The 22,408-nt window shown below is 55.5% G+C and overlaps 4 protein-coding genes across 5 annotated transcripts; 3 read left to right on the top strand and 1 right to left on the bottom strand.

Annotated features, from left to right (window-relative positions):
• Positions 1–518: 518 nt before the first annotated feature.
• On the bottom strand, positions 519–4,673 carry UBXN10 (UBX domain protein 10). The gene is made up of 2 exons (XM_075113662.1): positions 4,598–4,673; positions 519–2,874 (listed from the first exon to the last, which is right to left on the bottom strand). Exon 2 carries the CDS (start codon positions 2,857–2,859, stop codon positions 1,978–1,980), a length of 882 nt encoding a protein of 293 aa, XP_074969763.1. The 5' UTR covers positions 2,860–2,874; positions 4,598–4,673; the 3' UTR covers positions 519–1,977.
• A 4,565-nt stretch (positions 4,674–9,238) lies between these two features.
• On the top strand, positions 9,239–10,981 carry LOC142066643 (phospholipase A2, membrane associated-like). The gene is made up of 4 exons (XM_075114386.1): positions 9,239–9,356; positions 9,870–10,014; positions 10,275–10,381; positions 10,704–10,981. The coding sequence occupies exons 1-4, from the start codon at positions 9,239–9,241 to the stop codon at positions 10,847–10,849; spliced, it is 516 nt and encodes a 171-aa protein (XP_074970487.1). The 3' UTR covers positions 10,850–10,981.
• A 1,946-nt stretch (positions 10,982–12,927) lies between these two features.
• On the top strand, positions 12,928–13,933 carry LOC142066447 (group IID secretory phospholipase A2-like). Its single transcript, XM_075113861.1, has 4 exons — positions 12,928–12,978; positions 13,255–13,399; positions 13,512–13,618; positions 13,695–13,933. The coding sequence occupies exons 1-4, from the start codon at positions 12,939–12,941 to the stop codon at positions 13,817–13,819; spliced, it is 417 nt and encodes a 138-aa protein (XP_074969962.1). The 5' UTR covers positions 12,928–12,938; the 3' UTR covers positions 13,820–13,933.
• Positions 13,934–14,065: 132 nt separating this feature from the next.
• LOC142066448 (phospholipase A2, membrane associated-like) lies at positions 14,066–16,219 on the top strand. Of its 2 annotated transcripts, XM_075113862.1 has the most exons (6): positions 14,097–14,236; positions 14,649–14,705; positions 14,847–14,982; positions 15,473–15,579; positions 15,718–15,878; positions 15,973–16,219. In XM_075113862.1, the coding sequence occupies exons 2-5, from the start codon at positions 14,666–14,668 to the stop codon at positions 15,840–15,842; spliced, it is 408 nt and encodes a 135-aa protein (XP_074969963.1). In that variant the 5' UTR covers positions 14,097–14,236; positions 14,649–14,665; the 3' UTR covers positions 15,843–15,878; positions 15,973–16,219. The 2 variants fall into 2 exon arrangements, with proteins under 2 accessions (XP_074969965.1, XP_074969963.1); XM_075113864.1 differs by having other exon boundaries at positions 14,066–14,236; positions 15,718–16,219.
• The last annotated feature ends 6,189 nt before the right edge of the window (positions 16,220–22,408 follow it).

Below are 22,408 nucleotides of genomic sequence, written 5' to 3'. Positions count from 1 at the left end.
AGGGAAAGGAAGGAGAACTGGGGGAGAAAAGAGGTTGTTTCCCTGCCCTGCGCTCGCCTAGATCAAGACTTGATGTAGGTCTTTAGAAAAGGAACTAATTACAACACACATCCTTGGAGAGGCCATTGCATGGGTGAGTTTGTGAGAGGACCAAACTCATCCAGCCGTACCTTACACGGAGGTGTTGAGGAGGACCGTGCTCCAGCAGGGGAAGGGCTGCCCGCTGTGCGCCAGGCTGCTTTCTTCCCTTCTTGCCTAAAGCGGCCTCTGCACGCCTGTGCGGTGGCCACCGTGTCTCTGGGTGTTAGCGGGCGGTCATGGATCCAAAGGGCTGCTTCCTCCTTCGCTGCCAGCTTGTATTTAATACAGGACAGAGGTACAAACTCTGGGAAGGCACGTGCGAGGTGGTGGGGACAGCAGCTGACCAGCCAAAGTCTGATTTGGAAAGTTCCCAAGGTATTTGCCATTAAATTAATGGCATGTCTCATTTAGAAGGAGATGCAACACTAAGCCTCCCGTTCACAGAAATCATTTAAAGTTCAAGTTTCAACCTAAAAGGTTTTATTGATTGTACTACCACACAGCATGAAAACACTGAAATGCAGAAATAACAGTACACACAAAATCAGAAGGGAATTAACTGCTTAAGGCTGACTTAAACACAGAAAATGGTTCCTGAACCCTTAAGTGAAGGACTTTGCGCCCCACTGAGGTTTGACTAAAAGCATCCCTGCGTTTCACAAGCCTGGTTCCTCTGAAGGCACCAGGACCGCTACCGTGCGCTCGCCATCGCCCGCAGCAGTGGGCGTCACCAGGTTCCACTTTTATGAAGCTGCTGGAGCCTGAACACTTGCTTTGGAAGGAGCTGATACGCCCTCAGTCGACACCAGGCTCGGCTTTCCGCTGCTGTTACTGCTCTGAGGTGCTTTGGCAATTACGCTGAGCTTAAAACATGGCTGTTTCACTGCAAAATATTGAAACTTGCTCAGCTGCATGGAATGTGGTCCATTTTTTGGGCGAGTTGAATGACTGCCTTTGAACCACAAGAATTTCCATTAGAAACCTAGAAGACTTTTTTAGCACAAGCACGTTGTCTTTATCTAAAACCTGCCACGTTTTTACCAGCCTTTTTTTAATATTGGTTTAGTAAATCAGTCTACTGCCTGAGCCAACTCCTCAGTCAAATCCAATGAATACATTTTTATTTAAAAACTCTCAAAGCAGCACTTGGTTTCTTGGACTCAGTGTAAAGGTGTTAAATGGAACTATTTTGTAACATCTTAACTCTACGTCTCTTCTTACCTATGGATCACACGAGTTGAATGAGAGAAGGAAAACAAAGGAGACAAGCCTGCTGCTCACCAATGACGTAGTCATAAAAGCTGCGCTGAGGTTACCCAGAAAGGGCTGAGCCCTCACAGGTACATTGCCATCAGTCTTGCAATTTAATACTTCACAATAATCCATTTTACTGTTATTTCCAGATGGTTTTGGGGTTTGATCCCTTTCAGTCACTCTTGAGATGTTTAGGATGATGAGAACCTACTGAAGATGGTCCTCCAGAGTAAACCAGTTCCTTTCTACCCGCCCCAGATAGGTGCCTCTGCATCTGGATCCACTCTGGGAAGTGGTACCTTCCTGAAGTTTGGAAACAGGCCAAGGCGAGAGGTCTCAGAAACTTCAGTCTGCAGAGAAGAACGTTGGCAATTTCAAAAAACCAAAAAGGTCAAGAGTTGGTGGCACTAGGAAGCAATTTGTGATGGCACACGTGAAAAAAGATGCTATTTACGTAGCATTTCAACACACCTGAAAAGCTATTTGGACACGTCTACATAAGTCTGCTTCAAGGGGAGTGTTTGGAAGACGGCAAGATGAAGAAGCAGGCCCAAGAGATACCAGAATTTCAGGTTTTTGGAGGAAGTAATGCACCCCCCTCAGCAGAACAGCCCGGAGCAGCGCAGCAGCCTCTCTGGGCACCTAAAGATCTGCCTCGTGGTGCTCTGTCTGTCGGATGCACAGCAGGGACTTGTGGAGAATCCCACACTCGCGGAGGGACCTCGTAAGGTCAGAGAAACTCCTTCGGGGCACCTCCACCGTTTCAACACTGCAGCGTTTGTATTTGGCCGACATTTTCTGCTCTACCACAGCAAGGACCATCTGGAGACTGTCGGTGGGCTTGAAGTGATGCTCAAATCTCTGACCAGAGGGAGATCGAATGGCGAGCAGCAATCGCGGCTCTTCTTTCGGTGGCTTTTCCAAACTTAAAGTTGATGTCAAAGGGTTCTCTTGTCTCATCTTCCTCCCCAGCTCTTCAAGAGGACATTGCATGTGTGAGCTCTCTTCATCCAGGACATCATTTTCTGACAACACGCTGGCAGATCCTTGTTCTGCAGGGAAAGTTTCGATTTTCGGAGTGTCCTCCCCCTCCCTGCTCACTGTCAGCCGGTCGGTCTGTTCAGCCACTGCTTCCACAGTGCCGCTCCCTGCGCCCTTCCAGCCAATAGAGGGGAGCACCCTGTACTTGTTCAGGGAAGAGGAGGTCCTCAAAGGCACTTGCTGCAGGAGCTCCGGGATTTCCTCAGGAGACACCTGGCCAGACGGGAATGGCGGTTTTGTGGGTGACGCTCTCTGGCTGTTCACTAATTCATGGGGAGCTGCCAGTGGTGGGGAAGGTGGCACTCGGCAAGGACAGGTTTCCATGTTCTGAGAGTAATTGAAGCTCGGCCTCGTGCGTCCCTTGGCGGATTTTGGCCTGGCAACGTGCATGTCGATGGCGGTTGTACAGGAGAACGGGGCTGCTGTGCTCGAAGGGAAGTAGTGGTGAGACAGTGCTAAGTTCAGAAAAGCCGCTGTGGCCATTGCTTCTCAAGGCACCTGTGGACAGGGTAGCAGAGGGAAAAGTTACAGGAATCGGCCAGAAAGATTCTAGAGAAGTTCATGTCCCCACAGCTCCCGCTTCTGTGCTGCATGACAGCTAACAATAGCAATAAATCCATTGTATCACCGTGTAGGCAGGCAGCGAGCCTATGGTTCAGTAATGGCTGAGTCAGAGATGGTGGGATACAGGTATTTCGAGGTGCTGGCTTTGTCAGGAATTGCTCTGAGTTGACCCAGAGCATCGGGAAGTTGCGCCCTTCCCAACGTAGGAAAAAGTTTTTGATGGACGGGACAGGAACATTTTTTTTCTGAAGCTAGAAACTCAGTGACAATGGGAGATAAGTGAACTTCAAAGCACAGATCTTCCCTTTTCAATGTTCCTGCAGTGAAAGATTAAGCTCCTGTCATGGACTTTTGGGTAAGACTGACTGCACTTTACTTTTTAAAAATCTCTGAAGACCTTTGAGATTGAATATGTCTCATTCAATACAGAGAAACCCATTACGACTTTTCCTGTGACCAAAAGCCGCTTAACAGAGACCGATATTAACCTCCATTAAAGATGAAGCCACGTTCTGATGCGTGTTCCCCAACCTAAGCTGCACTGAAACCACTCATGCTTTACCAGGACAAAGCCCAAAAGCTCAGACAACCAGGCCACATCCTCACAACAACATTTTGGAGAAGTGTGATGAGGTCACACACCTCTTTTTCCTTTTTTGTGTGGTTTGCATAGCAGGATTTATCAAGGGGGAAAAAGAAATGTCAACTTTGACTGCTTGGCATTCTCCAGTAATGATAAAGCTGGACTTGCCTGCTGCTCGTCACCCCAAAACAAAGAAACAAAGACAAGGGAACAGCCACTGTGGTTGTTCCACAACCTTTTGCCAGCGATGTGTTATTCAACGCTTGGTGTCTCCTCCACTGCCGTGAAATGGAAACGTTCAGCACACCAATGCCGGGCGAAGCCCAGGCAGAGTCCTGGCACACAGGCGCACCCTGACCAGCCCCGGTACAAAGCCACTTGGGGACAGAGATATCTGTCCCTCTGCAAGCCTCGAGCAGAGCTACCGACAGGGACACGCCACGCAGGTGACACGGGAGGTTCCTAGGAGCCTGTGGGAGGGAGGGCAGTCTGTGCCTTTCATTTACTGCCTCTAACAAATAAACTCCAAGGCAACAACCTGTAGCCGGGCATCCTCTAAAGAGGAACTTGCAAGCACGTCAGAGCACTTACCAGATATCACCAGTTATACTACCCCTTTGAAGAATAAAGACCCCAAAACAATGAAACTGCCAGAAGCCACGACAGGACCCTCCTGAGCAAGAGTCCGTACCACTTCAGCACAGTATATATTAGAGGTGAACCGTGAGGAGCTGTTTTAAATACAGCGTGTTTTACATTCGGATGCCTGGGTGAGGGATTGGTGTGGGGACCTGTGGTCAGGGAGGGCTGTGCCCACAGGGGGCCCAAAGCACTGCGACCCCAGGGCTGGGAGGGCAGGCGGCCCCAGCCCCCGGTCCTACAGCACAGCCCCAGCCCCACAGCACAACCCAGCTCCCCAGCAGAGCCCTCAGTGCCACAGGCCGGCGCCAGCCCCACAGCCAAGTCTAGTCCTGGCCCCACAGCCCGGCCCTAGGCCCCATAACCGAACTCCACAACCCCACAGCACACTCTGGGCCCGATAACCCAGCCCGCCCCGGCCCCTCAGCCCCTCACCTGCCGCCTCGGGCCGCCCGCGCCCGCCGACAAACACAACCGCGTTACCACGGAGACCGCCCCACTTCCGGTCGCGCGACGGACCCCGCCCCCACAACCACAGAGACGACTTGCCCGGAGCGCCGCCGGCGGTGGTCCTCCAGCCGCCGTGTGGCGACCCGAGGGTCGGCGGGGCCGGCGTCCCGCTCGGTGTGTTCGTCCCCGCCTCCTCCCGCCTTGCCCCCGGGGTCCCGGGGCGCGGTGAGGCGCGGACGAGGTGGGCTGCCCGGCCTGGCTGCCCCAGCACGGCAGCGGCCTGTGGGATGAGCCCAGGGATGGCTGCGGTGCTCCAGTGCGGGTCTGAGGGATGGAGAGTCATGGAATCGCGAAGGTTGGAAAAGACCTCTGGGATCATCAAGTCCATCCCCCACCCCAACACTACCATGTCTCCTCAACCACATCCCCAGGTGCCACGTCTACATGTTATCTGAACTCCCCCAGGGACGGTGACTCCCCCACCTCTCTGGGCAGCCTGTGCCAGTGCCTGACAACACTTTTGGTGAAGAAATTGTTCCCAATCTCCAACCTAAACCTCCCCTGACGCAGCTTGAGGCCGTTTCCTCTCGTCCTGTCGCTGGTGACTTGGGAGCAGGACCAACCCCCCCCTCACTCCAGCCCCTCTCAGGCAGCTGCAGAGCGCCATGAGGGCTGCCCTCAGCCTCCTCTGCTGTTGCTGAACAAACCCAGGGACTCCAGCTGCTCCTCGTACGGTTTCCCCTCTAAACCCTTCCCCAGCCCCGTGGCCTCCTCTGGACACCCTCCAGTACCTTTATACCCTCCATGTCCTGCGGCGCCCAACCCTGCCCACAGCGCTCGAGGTGAGGCCGCCCCAGCACGGGACAGAGCGGGACAATCCCCCCCCTCGCCCGGCTGCGATGCAGGGCTCGGTGCCCCCCAGGGCACGGCTGGCCCTCTGGGCTGCCAGGGCACGCTGGGGGCTCGGGTTCAACTTGCCATCGGCCAGAGCCCCCCGGTCCCTGCAGAGCTGCTCCCCAGCCCCTCGCTCCCCAGGCTGGCTGTGCAGCCAGGGCTGCTGTGCCCCAGGGGCAAAACCTGGCACTTGCCCTCATTAAAGTTCATAACCTTGGTGATTATCTAGATCTAATCCGTCCAGACCTCTCTGCAGGACCTCTCTGCCCTCAAGAGTGTCAACAGCTCCTCTCAATTTTGTGTCATCAGCAAACTTAATTAGCATTCCTTCCAGTCCTGCATCCGAGTCATTTATGAAGACATTAAAGAGTACCGGCCCCAAGGTGGGTCCCTGCGGAACCCCGCTAGCGACTGGCTGCCAGCCCGATGTAACCCCTTTGACTATGACCCTTTGAGCCCGACCCCCCAGCCCACGGTCACCCACTGCACTATGCATGATGTCCCAGTGCGGGCCCGGGGAACAGACCCCGGCCGGGGGACGGCCACGACACACTGGTGCAGACGGGAGGGACGTACCTGGGCCGCCGGGCCCCAGTGCGGGCTCTGTGCTGGGACGGGAGGCGGTGGTGGGCCTCGACGGCAGCGTGGGGGGAACAGCTCCAGCACCTCGCCTGGGGCCGGAGGCTTTGCCCTGAGGGACACAAGGAGGTGGCGGGTGACAACAGGGCACAGTCCCAAATGGCTGCTCCAAACCCCATAGGGGAGTGCAGTACCAAGGTTGTCCCTGTCCCTCCCACAGGAGCTCTCCTTTCCCCCATCCCGCTCACAGCAAAACTGCACTGTTGTCACCCCGCTTGAATACCAAAAGCCTTTTTTTAACTTTTTAACTCTGAAAGGTTAGAAATACAGAGTTAGACCCTCATCGGAGCAAAAGCAGCAAAAGGGGAGCAACGGGATGAGGTGTTAACCCCATGACATGACATGAATTCCATGATGGTGTGATTGAACAGCTTCACCCAAGCGACCACCGAATAAAACCACGCAAATAAACATCAAATTCATTAATTTCAGTCAGAACACCTCTAAAACATTACACATTAGGCACAAGAACATCTGGGGACCTGAAACAACTCCTCTGAGGGACTTTCAAGCTTGCTTCGTGCTGGGAGAGCTGCAGCCTGCAAGGTTGGCACTGCGCTAACAGGGAGGGCAACTCCTGATCCCTCGGGGCTATAAACCACACCTGAATCAGTTCTCACTGTGGGAACGCACCACGTAACGCTGACATTTCCATCTCTCCCCGTTAATCCCTTTTTAAACCCGCTTCTGGTTAACCAGATGCTTCTCCCACTAACAGATGCCCACACCAAAGGCAGCAAGAAATGAGCAATAAATAACTTCAGATAACTTATCCACCGTCAAATCAGAGATCCCCACCCTGCGGGTGGGGGAAGATCAAGGTGTACCCGCACACTAAAAAGGTAAGAAAATATTTGCATATCAGCTCATGTGGACATTCAGCGACGTCTGCTTCGCATGGAAGAGACGCTTTGCAGATCAAAGCACTGGGTGGATTTACATTTCAATACGGCCCTGAACAAACAGATGTGTGGGCTGATAGCCCTTTTTGTTTGCTCCATAGGAAGGCTGAAAAGTTTCATATTTCCAATGGCATAATAACTTCCACGGGTGGTTTGTAAGCCCTTGGGTTTGTGGCTCGATTGAAGAGAAGGTTTCGCTTCGCGTGCTCGCCCTCCTGAGATCCTCTGTGGAGAGGGAGGGCTTAAAATGAGGAGATTTGATTAAAGCCACCTGTAGATCCCCAGTCTGTGTGATCCCAGCCCTCTGGTCTCCGTTTAGGCCCCTGGACGGCACCTTTCACGCAGGTTTAGCCAAACTCTGCAGGAAAATCCAAGAGATCAGGGCCATCCCTCCCCATCAGCGCCAACGCAGCAGCAAACCCGCCCCAAAGGGCGAGGACCTGCAATGCCAAAGCACGCGAGCACGAGCGGCGCAGATAACGAACACCACAATGGGGAAAATCTTCTGTAATTGAGATTTTATGTGGATGAGCTGGGAAGCGGATATTTAATCATCAGGGATGCGATAGTTTTAAAATTCAGCTGGGGAAAGCGGGGGGTTTGGGTGCCGGCACGATGCCCGTCGGTTGCCACCGTGGCATATCGAGATGGTTTCTTGCGCAGATGGCGAGTGGGTAAGCGACTCGGCACGCCTGAGCGGGGAGGCAGGCGAGCTGTTGCTCCCCATCCTTTCCTTATCGGGCTTGGATGGCTTGTTATGCCACTTGGCAGCAGGAAATAAAAGGTTAGAGGGCAGAAAAGCCCCGTAACAGGCGTCTCTGCCAGCCTTGGAGGACAGCCGGGAGGTGACGTCCCTTCCAGCGAGCAGCTCTGGCAGCTCTCGAGAAATTCAACAAGGGATTTGAATGCAGACCCATGAGCCACTTTCTTACAATCCACATCCCCCCCCAGTTTCCCTTCCCTAGAAATGTGGTTATTATTGAGGGTGGAGCCCTGCATACATGCCTGATACCGTGCATTGTGTGTGTGTTTGCCCCACGGTTTTGCAGGGGAGATAGCAGCTTTTGTTTCTTATCTCCTCCGGTTTTCTGCCTCCCTTGTGTCTTTGTATCATGTCTCAGTTATGGTGATTAAAGAAACTGTATTGAAAAAAGCATTCCAGTTGGGTTTCCATGGCGTTTCCAGCCTTCTCTGCTGATGATTTAATTTCACAGACCCCTTGCTTATGCACTCCCAGAGCCTCCCGTGCCCTGAGGGCAGGACAGGAGAACTACAGACCCACAAAAGGAGACCGCGGCATTCACCGTCCTCCCTTTGCCCTCCCCTTGCCATTCGGCGTGGCCGGGTTTGGATGCAGACATGGATTTGAGGGGGCAATTGCAAGGGGAAGACCCAAGAGAAGCCTTCTCTGAGGTTGCAGGGTGCGAGTTGGCAAAACCAAGCACCCGCTTGAGATGATGCCCGAGGCCAAAGTGCCGCCTCTGCAGCTGCAACAAGGATGCAGCCACCTCAGCGGTGCCAGCTCTGCCCCTCCTGAGCATAAATCACTTCTGTCCCATTTCTCCAGCCACAGAATCCCGCAACTTTTAAAACCACGGCTGAGACCTCGACTGCCCTCATCCAGAAGCCGCATCAGCCTGAGATGGAGACAGCTTCGTGCCCAGCCAACGAGCAGAAGCAAGGTGATGGAGGGTGTGTGGCGGCCGGCCGCGCACCGCTGCGGGGAAACTCATGTTTCTCCTAAAGGCGAAGGATGGGAACCTTCTCCTTTACCAAGAGGCCACTCAGCGAGACCTGCTGTGCCGCGACTATCGCCGTCAGCACAGATAGAGGAGGGGGTGGACCTCGCCATCTATATAAAGCGAACCTGCTAAGCCGGCAGTCTCGGAGCTGCAAAGTCCAGGCGGGGTAAGGAGAGGGGGGATTTTATTGCCCTCTTGTTTCATCAGACAGCGTGGGGGGCGGCGGTGGGAGCTTCATCACCCCCAGGCAGGACAACCGCTGTGTCCCTGTACACACCCCTGCCAAGTGCCGCATCCCAAAAACGGAGTCAAAAGGCCCCATTGGGCGTCAGCCATGTGCACTCGGGCACGGTGTTACCTTCACAATGCTGTATATTCACGGTGTCACTAATGTCATCGCGCAGTGCTGGCAGGGTGCACCCAACCGGCTCCGTGCCCTCGGCGCAGGCATGGGGACAGCACCTCTCCTGCCCCTGGGGTGCTGCTCGTCACCCACCGTTGCTGTTTCCTCCTCCAGGGCCAGCCCGAGGATGAAGAATTTCCTCCTTGCCGTGCTCTTGGCTTGCGGTAAGTGCCCCGGTTTCACCGGGCCAGGCTGGGATCTCGTCTGCATGGCAGAAAAGATGTACAAACCCAGAGCCTTTGTGCACGATTCAGGTTTTTGTTTACATTTTGCAGTTTCTCTCTAATGCTTCATGTAGCACAGCTGTAGTCCTGGAGCTCTTTGCGACGGGGAGGCTTTGGGATGCTGAGATCCATATTTAAGAGGCCCTGGAGCCTGTCGTGCCCTGCTCTCCTGCCTGGGCCAAGCCCACGGCTGAGCCTGGCAGCGTGGCATCGCCAGCTGCAGGATGCAAGCGTGCAGGATGCAAGGTTCTGCCAGACCGAAGCGGGCAGCTGCAGAAACCAGACATCATCCTGAGGGGCTTTTGGGGGGTTTCTCATAGTTCACATGCCTAAAGCATGCATTTCCAGCAACACCACACTTATTTAAGTCCTCTGCCTGGCGCGAGGCGCGGGGAGTGCTGCCTGCATCCTCGCTCCGCAGCGGCGCGAGCCCGTCCCTCTGCCTCTCCGCAGGGCTGCTGCCGGCTCGCGGCAGCGTTTTGGAGCTGGAGCGGATGATCAAGTCGGCCACGGGGAAAAGCGCCCTGCTCTCCTACAGCTGGTACGGCTGTTTCTGCGGCATCGGGGGCAGAGGGACCCCGGTGGACTCCACCGATCGGTGAGTACCTGGAAAAGCATCGCCACTCGCCACCCCAGTGGAGGGTGTGCGGGGGGTCTCTAAAAAGCTCCTCGCTGGCAGCCTTCCAGCGCTGGTGTGCTCTGAGAGGGGGGTTTGTGCTGTTCCCCAGCCACGTCTTGCTGCCGCTTTGTCATCTCCTCCTCCCGGCCACCTGAAATTCGAGGCTGGACCTTCCTTTACCTTCCAAGCATGGCGAGGGAGGGTTTGGGGGCAGCAATTTGACGTGTTGTCCCCCGCAGGTGCTGCCATGCCCACGACTGCTGCTACAGGAAGCTGCGAGAGGGCAAGTGCAGACCCCTGATAACCCCCTACCACTTTGGCGTCGCCAACGGAGACATCGTCTGCAGTGAGTACCGCACAGTGGGGGGTCCCACGGAGGTGGGCACCCGGCACCGCTCCCCACGGCACCCCAGCCCCAGAGCAGGGTATCCAACCCGGGGGTGAAACCAGCCTGATGCCCGGCCGGGTGCATACGGGAGGACGCAGTGTACGATAAATAAATGGGCATTGCAAGGGACGCGGGCGGGCTGGAGAGGACAAGCACAAGGACATGTTTCTTCATGCGCTTCCCCTGGGCAGCTCCAGGCGTCAGGGGTGCTCCAAGGGGACCCCCTCGCCGATGCCAGCTGGAAAAGCCACCGCAGAGCACTGTGGTTTTTTCCCTGCAGGTAATGAGCAGAGCTGGTGCGAGAGAGAGACCTGCCTATGCGACAAGGCGGTGGCTTCGTGCTTCGCGAGCGCTTTGCATTCCTACGATAAATCCTACCTCTTCTACTTCAGGCTGAAATGCCGAGGAAGTAAGCTCCAGTGCTGAGGAAGGGAAATCTGCACCCAAGGTTGCAGATTTTGACTGGTTTTCACCACTGCTACGGAAAGAAAAGCCTGATGTGGGGGCTGAACAGAGCCGGAGCCACCAAGGCTCCAGGCAAGGTGATGGTCAGTGTGAGGAAGGGCATGTACACATTATGTGTGCGAACTTGGATCCTCCAGTTCCCAAAAAGACATGTCACCTTCCATTTTTTGGTCCCTTCCTCCTCTCTTTTCTTTCAATTTCATTTCCCAGCAAAGATAATTAAATAAAAGCTATTCAAAATTACTCCCCATGGTGTTTTTCTGTAAGAGCTCCTGAGATTGAGGCACTGCAAGGGCGGGATCAGGGCTGCCGAGTTTGGGGAGCACTTCTGCATCTCACACCTTGGCCGCACCACCTGCCTGACACCCCGATACTTCCACGGTCCCGACAGCAGCCTGAAAAAGCCGAAGGTCTGAGAGCGGCTGTAATTCGCAGGTCTATCACCAGGTCTATCCCGCTGCGGAGCACCATTGCTGCTGCCGGATCTTTGCATCGAGAAACAGGGACAAATAAATGCCTCCAAGTAAAACTCCCTGGGGTTTGTTAATAAAACAATCCCCCAGTGCAAGCCCTGATGGCAGTCGGGGGTTTTGGCTTCTCCCAACACCCTTTCCCGCTAACTGAGCTCACTCCCGGAGCTAAAACAAAACGGTGCATTAAGGGGCAGGTGAGATATGGCCAAAAGGTGTTTTTACAGGAATAATGGGAGTGGGAAATGTGGGAGATGATTTGAGACCCTCCCGTGACACTTACGTAAAACTGGTGGCCAAAGTAAGGCTAAAGAATAGTTACCCGCGGAGGAGAGAAGATTTCAAAGCCTCGTCCATGCCGAGGCAGATGCTAATTTATGAGGGCAGTTAATTGGTGACTAAATGGTCTCTCCACAGGGAATGAGCTCTGCATGGTGGCTGCAATGAGGAAGCGTTCAGAATTTTTCCACTCATTGAAAGATTCAGAATTTCAGAATTCAAAAATCATACAGAAAGAAACAAAGGGAAGTTGCATTCACTCACCACAAAACGTCTAGTTTGCTTCATTCTTCTCACAGCCTCTAATCATCCAGCATCTGCATAACCCTGTGTTTCTGAGAACTGCACATTTAGAGGTGCTTTTGTTGTTGTCCATATACTTTTCCCAAAGAACCGGCGACCTGCTCTCAGTCGCCTCGGCAGCATGGCAGAGGGACAGTTCCCAAACCGTACGACCCCTCAAAAACCCAAACTCGCTTTGTTTGCAGCTGCTGGGATGCGAAAGCTGAATGTGGGGTCTTGTTCCCCCCGCCCTGCCCCCCGATACAGCACCATGGTGCTGGGGAGGGCAGGGGAAAAGGCGCCTGGGCATCTCTGGCCAGGGGCAGAGACCATTGGCTTCCTCCTCGGCCTGGAAATGATGCTGCTTTGCCAGCTCTTCCAGCCCGGCGCCAGCCCCGGTGCGTGAGGTACGGAGCCGGGGCGCTGGGGGGGATTTCCTGCATTCCTGTAAAGGGGAAGGAGGGCATCTTCTGCTTTGCAGAAAAGCCCAGTCAGCAAGATTTGGGCAAAAAGAGCATCCGAAAGCCAGGAGCAAACCCTATATAAAGAAAGCCCTGCTGGGCCCTGCAAGCGAGCGGCGGCTTTCCCGAGGTAAGCGGGGACGGAGGGGCGCTTTCCTTTCCTTTCCTACCAAAAGCCGCGGTGCGAGCGGGGAGCGAGGTCCATGCCGGAGAAGCAGGAGCAAAGGAGAGGTTGGTTACCTGCGAAGCCAGCCCAGAGGCAGAGCGGCAGCGTACAGCCCTCGAGGGCTGATCTTCCCTCCAACTTTTCTTCCTTTCCCTTCATTTTGCTTTCTCCCACCCTTCCGCCACCCGATACCCATCGCTTCCCATCCCCGCCACAGCAGCGCTTTGCGCCGAAGGGATGGCAACGGGCGCACCGTCACCCCCCTCATCTCCCCTAATCCCTGGAGGCGGGGAGCATCTCTGGCCCCCACCAGGTGGGAATTACAAAAGAAAGCGTTCGATACAATGGGGAAATTACACAGGTTTGGTTTCCTCTCCCAGGGCTGTCAAAAGATGAACTCTCTCCTCGCCGTCGCTGTGCTATTTGCTTGGGGTAAGCGTCCTCGCTCGCACCAGTCCCACGGCTCTCTGTGCAGCTGCACCCATGGAAATTAGGACCAGTCCAGTGATTTCTGAATCTTTCCCCATGACCACCTCTCTGAAACATCCAGCAGCTCTCCTGCACTGAGCGGGCACGCATTTCCTCTCCATTGCATCTACTTGTTTTTAAGACGTTACCAGCCTGGTACCACTTTGGGGTCTGCAGGGGTGCAGGGATGCTGCTGGCGAGCCGGGCATCGGGGTGAGCCCCACTGATTTTCCCCCACAGCCTTGTCCCCAGCCGATGGGAACATCTGGCAGCTGCACAAGATGATCACAAAGGCAACGGGGAAATTTTCGTTCTTCAATTATGCCTTCTACGGCTGCTACTGTGGCTTGGGGGGCAAAGGACAGCCCAAAGATGCCACGGACAGGTAAGTGCCCACTTAAAAATCTCCCTGCCCAAACACATCCTTGCATGGCTTCGAATTTGGGGGGTAGGGAGAAGAAAAAACCCAAATCCCAAAGCCTCGAGCCCCCTTACAGGTGCTGCCAGCTGCACGATACCTGCTACAACAACCTCCTGAGCTCCCACTGCGATGCCAAGACGCGGGGCTACCACTACTACTGGCACAGCAGCACCCCCTCCTGCGGTAAGTAGGACCCTGGCAAAGGGGGTGTCACCCCCCCGCGAGCCGGGGCTGACCCTGGGCTCCCCTCTGCCTGCAGTAAACAGCTCCTGGTGCTCCCAGCTCTCCTGCGAGTGCGACCGCAGCCTGGCGCTTTGCCTGAAGCGAAACATCAGGAGCTACAGCAAACGCTACCGCTTCTACTCGAGCCGCCGGTGCCGGTGATGGGAGCCGGGATGCGGGGCCGGAGCACACGCGCTGATTCTGCATCTGGATCAGCCTGCGCGGAGCACGTTAGTGCTGCTGTAAATGTAATCAGCGTCAAAATAAACAACGTTCTTAAACCACGCTGTCCTCTGTGAGCTGCTGCTGGGCAGAGAGAGAGAAATTCCCATAAATACTCAACATCGTCCTCCCCAAACTTTGCAACAACTCTGCCTCGGCCCCTGCGTCACTCTGGCTGCAGCCCACGGGGAGCGGGAGGTTGGCTGGTGAGGGAAGGGGCGTAGCAGAACGCGTTTTTGGGACAGACGCATCATTTCAGCGCTTCCAGTTCAGAGCCCACGGGCTGGACACGGAGGGCAGCGCTCTCCCCGGGAGGACGGGCTGGCAGCGAGGAGTCGGAGCTGGAGCGATCCCCTGGTAAGCGACTCCTACCCTCGTCCCACTGCTGCGATGGGGCGGTTGCATTGCTGCTGTGGAAACAAAAACACGGGGGGGATGTTGGGAGGAGGCGGCAGGAGTGCTGCTTTCTGCTCTTTTCCATGCCTGTAGATAAAGTGTCATTGCTTTTGGATAAAACAGCTGCAAAGCGGTGCCCTGGATGCCCAAAGTGGTGGGACGGGAGGTGGGAGATGCTTGGGAGGTGGGATGGCTTCAGAGTTTGCTTTCGGCCAAGAGGCAGCAACAGAGATGCAAGGGAGCACGGCTGCCTTCCTCCCTCCAAATCTGGGGGGGGATTTGACCTGAATTTCAGAGGGACAAGGTTTGCAAGGCAGCACCTACGGACCAGCCACACTGCCTGGCTGAGTCTGTCCTCTGTTTCTCCTCTCAGGCCCGGGTGAGAGGAAGATGAAGGTCCTGCTGATGCTGGCGGTGCTGCTCGCCTGCAGTAAGTGCAGCCATTCCCCGGCCTGTGGATGGGAGCCAGGCTGCAGCAGACATCCAGCAAAGCCCCCCTCTCCCTGCCCTGGCTCCCGGGGCCTCGTTTCTGCATATAACTTGCAAAAATTGTGTTTTCCGGTCACTCCAGGTGTGTTCGTGTCTCATGGGAAGCTCCCACACATGTTCGCACCGGGACTCGAGGGAAGCACCGTAGGAAATCTGACCGCCCACGGTTGCTACTCAGGACCGGGCACCAGCGGCACATCGAAGGCTTTAATGGACCGGTACAGGCAGCGCTGCCTGGGAGGGCTAACGCTGGCCCTGGGCTAACCCCAGGGCTTGCGCGCCACCCCAGCAGCATCCTCTGGAGCTTTGCAAAACACAGACCAGGCGATGGGCAGCAGCAGAAAGGGAACAGGCTTTAGGGAAGGGGGGAAAGCAAGGAGGCGTTCACCCCCCATTTCAGCCCTGCAGGAGGTCGGGCCATGCCAGTGACAACTGCCTGAAGTCAAGGGGGCGGCACCGGAGGATGGGGACAGTCCTGAAGCCGGGGTACACAAGGGCTCTTGGAGCTGGGCAGGGTTTGCACGGGGAAGCAGAGAAGCAGCTGGGGTGGGAATGGGCTGGAAAGGGCAGCTTCTCAGGGATTTAGAGCAGGAGGAGGATGCAAACGCTGGCAGCTCTTCCCGCCTGGCTGGCAGAGCATGTTTCAGGTAGGTTAGAAGCAGCCGGTGCCATGTTTTGGATGAGGCCAGGCCCTCCTTCTCACTGCAGGTGCTGCCTGCTCCGTGCCTGCTGCTACGCCAAGCTGGCTGCCCGGCGGTGCCGCGTGGGACCGATCCAGCCCCTCTCGGCGCCCCGGGCCGGAATCCCCACCTGCCGTGAGTCCCCGCAGTTGCGGTTGGGGATGCCTCTTTCCAGACCATCTCCCTCCTTTGCGGTGCCCTTTTCCAGGGCAGCACCCCGGGGATCTTGCTGAAAAGAAGGTCTCAGGCGTGCTTTCTCCCCGGTCCCTGCAGGCTCCGGGACCCAGTGCCAGAGGGGAGCCTGCAGGTGCGAGCGGGCAGCCTTGCTGTGCCGGATGCGCGGCCGGAGGCTGCCCCGGCGTCGCAGCAAGTGTCGGGGACGAGCCGGGCGGTGTTGAAGCAAAAGGGCTTTTTGCAAAACCACCTCCAAGCTGGTAAGAAAAGGGACAGGAGCGTTTCCCAACCCTGGCGGGTCTCCTCCTCGGGGCTTTTTGGCTTTGACACAAGGACAACCACCCTCTCATGAAGTTGCGTCATCATACACTGGATCCGGGGAGGGAGAGCAGCACAGATGCGATGTTTCAGCACAGGAAAACAAGGGAAGGGTGGACACCTGCGCCTCGTCCCTGCGAAGGGCAAGATGGAAACCAACGCGAGCCTCTCCGCTGAGACTCATTTCCCCTTGGCTCGAGCTCCCCGTGCATCCTGTCAGCTCCCTCTGCTTTTTGCTGCACCGCAGATTCTCTTCTGTTGCTCCAAAATAAAACCAGAGCGCACAAAACATCGGTCCTCGGTGTGACGTGACTCAGCTGAGCCCAGCGACCACCCCTCGAAGCCCGCGAGGAGAAGCTAACCTCTTTGCTAGGTTTCCCATTGAATTATCCAGAAAAAAATAACACCTGAGAGGTGACGCGTCTCCCACCAACATGCATCAGCACCCCTGAGCGGCCCCCCGCCGGCTCAGCCCTGAGCCTGCAGGCTCTCAAAATTTGTGATTGCTCCGAGACAGAGAAATCAAAGCTGGCGTGAGGGGCTGCGGGCAGGCGCGGTGCTGTCGGAGGGCCGGGCGCTGGCAACCTTTGCTGCGACGCGGTGGCCGGGAGCTCGCTCTTGCCTCACACCCGGTGCAGAGCAAAACAGATTTCTCACCAGGAAAGAATGTTTTGGCTCGATTTTGCAACAACCCCAAGCACGTCCCTTAGGAAAAGGCAGTTCAGGCTGTGCCTGCTTTCCCCGCCCTCAGCACCGAGCATCCCCATGGCACAGGTTTCCTGCCCTGCAGACCAGCTCAGCAGGGTTGACCCCCCCAGGGAGGTCTCAGTGCTGCAAACCCCCCTGGGGCTCAGCAGTGACATACAGCCACAGAAACAGCAGTGAATCACTATTTCCCTGGAGGCTGATGCCCTGGGCATCGGCAGCTGTAATTCCCACCCTGGCTTGCCCCAAAGCTGAAGTCAAAGGCAGCAGGAAATATCTCTTAAATCAGAAATGCTTCCCTCTGGCTGTAACCCAGGTGTCCTCGTCCAGCAGCGTTTGGGCCTCGGGGAGACGAGGAAGGGGTGGGCAGCCCTTCGCCCAACAGCTGCTGTTTGCAAGGCAGAAATCAAGGATCAAATCCCCGCCAAGATGGGAGCGGGGGATCAGGCAGAGGGCCATCGGGCCAGGATGAGCTGAAACACACGCTCCCCATTTAAATTCTGGGTGAATTTTACATATCTATGTATTTTTTTGCTCGGACACCTGGTTGTAGGAATCCCTTTATATGGAGCTCCAAGTGCTGATGTGTTGGCTCAGGCACCGCGCCCCCTCCGTACACTGCAATAAATTGGGCTGCAAAAGTTGTGTCTTGCATATTGCGAAAGAGAAACAAAATCCACATCCTCCCAGGAGGCCTTCGGCCCCGGGGGGTGTTGTTATTTCTCAGGCAGAGGGGTCGGGGCAGAGAGTCGCTCACCCAGAAGCTTAGCCAATTTGATGCACAAAAATATACCTTATTTCCCAGCGATAAAAACTGGCCGCGGACTCAGAAAATCTTGAATTACAGCAAGCTCTGGTTCAGCTAATTAACTCGCCGCTGTCCCAGGGATCTACTTACATTGGGCTGGAGAGCTGAGGAGGCAAACGGCACGTGCCAGAGAGGGGAAGAGGTTTTGCCGAAGTCCCGACCCAAGTTCCCTTTTCTCACCATCTCCCTGATTTCCACGCAAGTCACATCCTTGTTCCCTGCCTCAGTTTCCCTGTCAGTGACAGGGGGGTATTTCCTCCCCCCGGCTCGGTGCTTGCCCGTGCCGGGGATCCCCGCAAAGCGGTGCGGAGGCCTGTGCACCTGCAATCTCTGCCAGAAGAAAACTGCTAAAGCGATTGATTGGCATCACCGATTCAATTAGAGGTTCTCGCCAAGCAAATGACATAACCATCCTCTTCCACTGGACACCCCTTGCATTTTTTTCCCCCTTATTCTGCTGCTTGCCTTATTTTGCTTCTACACAAAGGTGAACCAGACACCTTGTGAGCATTGCCTGCTCTGTTCTGAGAGCAAGACACTGCGCACGTGGGGAAAGTGATGGAGCATCCCCATGCACAAGGAGCCTCTGGGCACCGACAAGCTCCTGCTCACAAGGAAACCAGCCTCCTCAGCCCTACCTTCAGGCGCAGCCTGTTCGGGTGGACTCTGGACCTTCCTCCTCTCACGGCGCTGCATCTCACCCGCTTTGGTAAGTCAGAAGCGGAGGATGCTTTGCACTGGCTGTGTTTTTCCCTGCCCAGTTAAGTCATGATGGAAACAGGGACACAGAATGGTGTTTTCATAGAATTACAGAATCATGAAGGTTGGAAAAGACCTCTAAGACCATCAAGTCCAACCCCCAACCCAACACCCCCAGGCCTCCTAAACCATGGCCCCAAGTGCCACGTCTGCACGTTTCTGAGCACCCCCAGGGACGGTGACTCCCCCCCCTCTCTGGGCAGCCTGTGCCAGGGCCTGACCGCTCTGGCAGGGAAGGCATTTTCCCAATATCCAACCTAAACCTCCCCTGGCACAGCTTGAGGCTGTTTCCTTTCATCCTGTCACTGGTGACTTGGGAGCAGAGACCGACCCCCCACACACACACACACTCCAGCCCCTCTCAGGTAAAAAGAGTCTTTCTAACCAAGACAACAAAAAACTAATAGTCATCTGGGAACAAAGATGCTCCTGATCTCCTTCAGGCTCTTCCATTTTGCTCGGGGAGGCACTGGGGTGCTGAGGTACACAGAGCCGTGCAAGGACTCGACCCCAGTCTGCCCCACTCATCCCAGTCTACCAAAACCTCGCCTGCAAAGGGCTCCCACAGCATAGGGCATCCTGTAGCTGGGGCCTCCGGCAACGCCCAGAGAGGCTCGCACATGTAGCGGCACCAATACGGCGAGGATTGTCAATATTCACCCACTTTGGGTTCTCCAAAGGAGGGTAAACAGTGGCCATACAAGGCGTGACCAGGAGCAGCTCGGGCTCGCCCAGCACCGGAGCTGCTGCTGCCAGATGTGAAGCTCTTCTTGCCGCTCCTCTGCTCCGAGTACCCCCCGTGCCAGCTCTCACCCTGCCGGAGGAGGTGTGGGCAAAGCCTGGGGCTCGCAATTTCTACCCATAAAGTTGGGGACGGTGAAAATGCTTATTTTCCTACAGAGGGGTGGGATGGGAGTTTGCTTTTCCCAGTGCTTCTAATCCCCCTCATCTCTAGTCGCAGGGCTGGCCCCCGCCGGCTGCCGTGCGATTCAGTATGGTGCAATGATTAAGCACAAGACCAGGAAATTGCCGCTGTCCTACAATGGTTACGGCTGCTACCGTGGCTTGGGGGGGAGCCAAACAGCCGCTGGATGCAGCCAAGGGGTGAGTGGGGACCTGGTGAAGGTGGAGCGGGTGCCTCCAGCCCTCCTGGCCTCCCTCTCCCTGGGTACAGCGAGGGGAACGCTCGCCCCTGCTCCTGAGAGCTGAGATAGCAATGCAAAAATCACCGCTCGTCCTTCGTACCTCTTTAAACGTTGCTCTGCAGCAGCAGCTGATGGGAACGGTGCGCATCGGTGTTTCTTCTCCCTTCGTAGCGCCAGGCAGAAACGCACCAGAATCCAACCACCACCGGGGCTGATCGGGAGCAGCCATTAGGTGTTCTGCAAAGCTGCTGCAGCAGAGCAACGGGAGAGCAAGTAGAGCTGTGCTGACGATGCCAGGAAGGCGCGTCGCCCTCCCTCGCTCCCACGGCACGGCTAACACCGAGGAGAACACGGCTGTGGCACGCCCGTGCCCCTAACCCGGGCACAAACGCACGGCGGTTCTCACCGGGGCTGCGCGCCACCAGACGTTCGCCACCGCAGTACCGTCCCCGCCGCGCCCCGGCCTGCCCTGGGCGCAACTCTTGTGCTCCCAGGTACCGCCGTGCCCACGGCCGCTGCCACGAGAGGCTGTCGTCCTCCGGCTGCAGCCCCAGACTGGTCACGTACAAACACCGCACCTGGGGAAGCCAAATGATCTGCCATAAGAGGCGGCACGGGGTCGAGGGAGGCACAAGCATCCACGCCATGGGGAGAACCTCTCTTCCGAGGTGTCCTTCAGACCATCCTGGCTTGGAAACCGCTTGCTGGGAAGGAGGTAGAAATGAGGGAAGAGTGCCAGGAATAGGGCAAACGGTGAAGGTCAGAGGCTGGAGCCCTCCCGAAGGAGGGGGCTCACCCTTCAGTGAAGGGCCAATACTAGGGGTGTGAGGTGACCCTCCCGGACTGGATGGGGACCTGGCGCTGCAGCCCTGATTTCTCCCGAGCAAACGCTGTTGTATAATGGTGAGTGGAGCAAAAACTAAGTACTTCCCTGTGACCACAGCACGTATCTATATGTACGTAGGTGGAAAAAGTAAATAAAGTTGTCCCTCCGGGGCCACGCATGGTTTGCAGGCAGGTAGCTCCATGTCCCAGGGGCAAGAGGACGACCCGAGACACCCAAACTCAATGTGGGGGGCTGTGTATCCTATGGGGATGGTTCAGAAGACTCTGGCACCTCTCGCCTGGCTCCATCCCCCCTGAATTTTCTTCCAGGATCCAGGACTTGGTGCAGAAGACAGAGCTGCGAGTGCGACAGGCGGGCAGCACAGTGCTTCCAAAGGACAGCCAGGACCTACCGCAGCTCTTACAGGAATTACCTCAACTTCCTGTGCAAGAGCCCAGCTCCCTCCTGCTGGACACATCGATTTCAAAACCTGACAGAGAAGGTCTAAATCGTGGGGGTTTTGCCTTACCTGTGGCCAAGCGGGGCATGGCACAGCCCTGCAGCACCAAAAAGGCGCCCAGCGCCTTTCCCCACAGCTGGTGCACAGGGAAAGCCCGTCCCCGCGATTAAATAGATCATAAAAATGAGGGAATCCATGCAAATAAAAATACATTTTTCGAAGGTGATTTGTAAAGCACATTTTTCAGGAATCGATGGTGGAAGGGGTAGGAAAAGAGCACGGAGCTTCACAGCTGAATTTCTCAAGTAAATATTTATGCATACATACAGTTTTGCGTCTTTTTCTTAAGAAGCATTTACCAGAAGTGACATTTTATCAGCCAACAAGTAAATTTTAAAAGCTTCAGAGGAAAAAAAAAAAACAAACTAACAACAAGAACAGCGAGCGGCTGCTGCGCCCCAAGGCCAAGCCAGGCTCCAAACCCGGCTCCCCTCAGGGAGCGTGGCCCCAACACAGCCCCCTCTCGGCTGCGGAGAGGCCGCCGGCCTCAGCCCCAGCTCCTAACGACTGTTTAAGCGATTAGTACTCACTAAAGCCTTGGGGGAGCACGGTGGTGGTGGTCTCAGGGGTCGGGGGGGCTCTTGCACCCTGTCTCCAGCGAGTCCTGGTGGGGCTGAGGCCGGGCAGGCCTCCTCAGGCCACAGCTCCCCCCACAGCTGTGCATGATCCACAATTAGCTCCAACGAGCCAGGGCCAGCTGCCCCTCACACCTGGGCCTCCATGGAGGCACCGCTGGTTTTAACGCCATCTCCAGAGATGCATTCTGCACACCTTCAGAGCACGGGGCCCAGAAAGGGGCTTTAAGGGCATTTTCCTTCAGTTTCATTTCAGTTTCGAGGGCTCCTGCCTGACTCCATTAAGCATTTCATCATAAGCACCATCCCTAACCCTTCCTCACACTTCCTACAGTAAACGTGGTATTTTTGTAACTCCAAAACACTTCATTTCTTCTTTTACTCGTTTTCTGGTGCACTCGAGGGCTTTTGGATGAGAGAGCTGGGATGGAGCTGATGAAGCCGGCGCTGCCTCTAAGGCTTGTACCTGCAAACAGGCTCCGCTCCAGGCAGCGGCAAGGAACGATCACACAGCTCAACAGGAGCATAAGCCATCTCCATTCTATATGATGCTGGAGTATGGGTCACATATGCACAATTTCCCACCCTTTCTGCAGTTTCTGAAGCCTGTGAAAGCCAGCAGGTGAAGGCTGGAACGCTGGGCACCGGATCGCATCTCCAGGAAGGGTCCAGGTTGTGCAGACTCGTTAAATTAATCTGGAAGTTTTGCCTGTAACCCACAGCACGCCCTGTACAAAACTCCCAGTAATCCTCCTCAAATCCCAAGGGAACGTGCAGGGCTTATTGTCCTATGACCGCATATTATGAAGCACAGTTAGCTCCACCAAGGCGTAAACATGAGCTATGAATCACATTGTTTCTCTTCTCTTGTTCCTCGCCTCCCTTCCTCCTGCAAGGAAAATCCACAACCTGTTTACAAAGCAAACTTTCTGCATAAAACTGAGTTCCCCAAAGAACCCTGCGTAATTATTCCCTAGGAAAAACTACACATTGTAAGGGCAGGTGGAAGTATCAACAGCTGATGGAAAAATCTAAAACAGACAAAATGAAAGTTATAACATCTTTGGATACAAAGTATTTTTGCAGGTACAACGCTATCCTGGCAAAAATAAAGAGAATTTGACAGGTCTAAGA

The sequence above is a fragment of the Phalacrocorax aristotelis genome, chromosome 19 (assembly GCF_949628215.1).
Source record: "Phalacrocorax aristotelis chromosome 19, bGulAri2.1, whole genome shotgun sequence".
Classification (NCBI taxonomy): Eukaryota; Metazoa; Chordata; class Aves; order Suliformes; family Phalacrocoracidae; genus Phalacrocorax; species Phalacrocorax aristotelis.
The sequence above is the reverse complement of the archived record's forward strand: the minus strand, read 5'-3'. Positions and strand labels throughout refer to the sequence as shown.

What these genes read in the sequence shown, in the direction of transcription:
- UBXN10 (XM_075113662.1), bottom strand. Translation starts at nt 2,859, where the DNA reads ATGGCCACAGCGGCTTTTCTGAACTTAGCACTGTCTCACCACTACTTC.
- LOC142066643 (XM_075114386.1), top strand. Translation starts at nt 9,239, where the DNA reads ATGGGGACAGCACCTCTCCTGCCCCTGGGGTGCTGCTCGTCACCCACC. An exon ending in TGCCGTGCTCTTGGCTTGCG is followed by an intron (nt 9,357 to 9,869) that starts GTAAGTGCCCCG and finishes GCCTCTCCGCAG; the next exon opens with GGCTGCTGCCGGCTCGCGGC. An exon ending in CAACGGAGACATCGTCTGCA is followed by an intron (nt 10,382 to 10,703) that starts GTGAGTACCGCA and finishes TTTTCCCTGCAG; the next exon opens with GTAATGAGCAGAGCTGGTGC.
- LOC142066447 (XM_075113861.1), top strand. Translation starts at nt 12,939, where the DNA reads ATGAACTCTCTCCTCGCCGTCGCTGTGCTATTTGCTTGGG. An exon ending in CCCAAAGATGCCACGGACAG is followed by an intron (nt 13,400 to 13,511) that starts GTAAGTGCCCAC and finishes GCCCCCTTACAG; the next exon opens with GTGCTGCCAGCTGCACGATA. An exon ending in CAGCAGCACCCCCTCCTGCG is followed by an intron (nt 13,619 to 13,694) that starts GTAAGTAGGACC and finishes CTCTGCCTGCAG; the next exon opens with TAAACAGCTCCTGGTGCTCC.
- LOC142066448 (XM_075113864.1), top strand. Translation starts at nt 14,666, where the DNA reads ATGAAGGTCCTGCTGATGCTGGCGGTGCTGCTCGCCTGCA. An exon ending in GGCGGTGCTGCTCGCCTGCA is followed by an intron (nt 14,706 to 14,846) that starts GTAAGTGCAGCC and finishes CGGTCACTCCAG; the next exon opens with GTGTGTTCGTGTCTCATGGG. An exon ending in TCGAAGGCTTTAATGGACCG is followed by an intron (nt 14,983 to 15,472) that starts GTACAGGCAGCG and finishes TTCTCACTGCAG; the next exon opens with GTGCTGCCTGCTCCGTGCCT.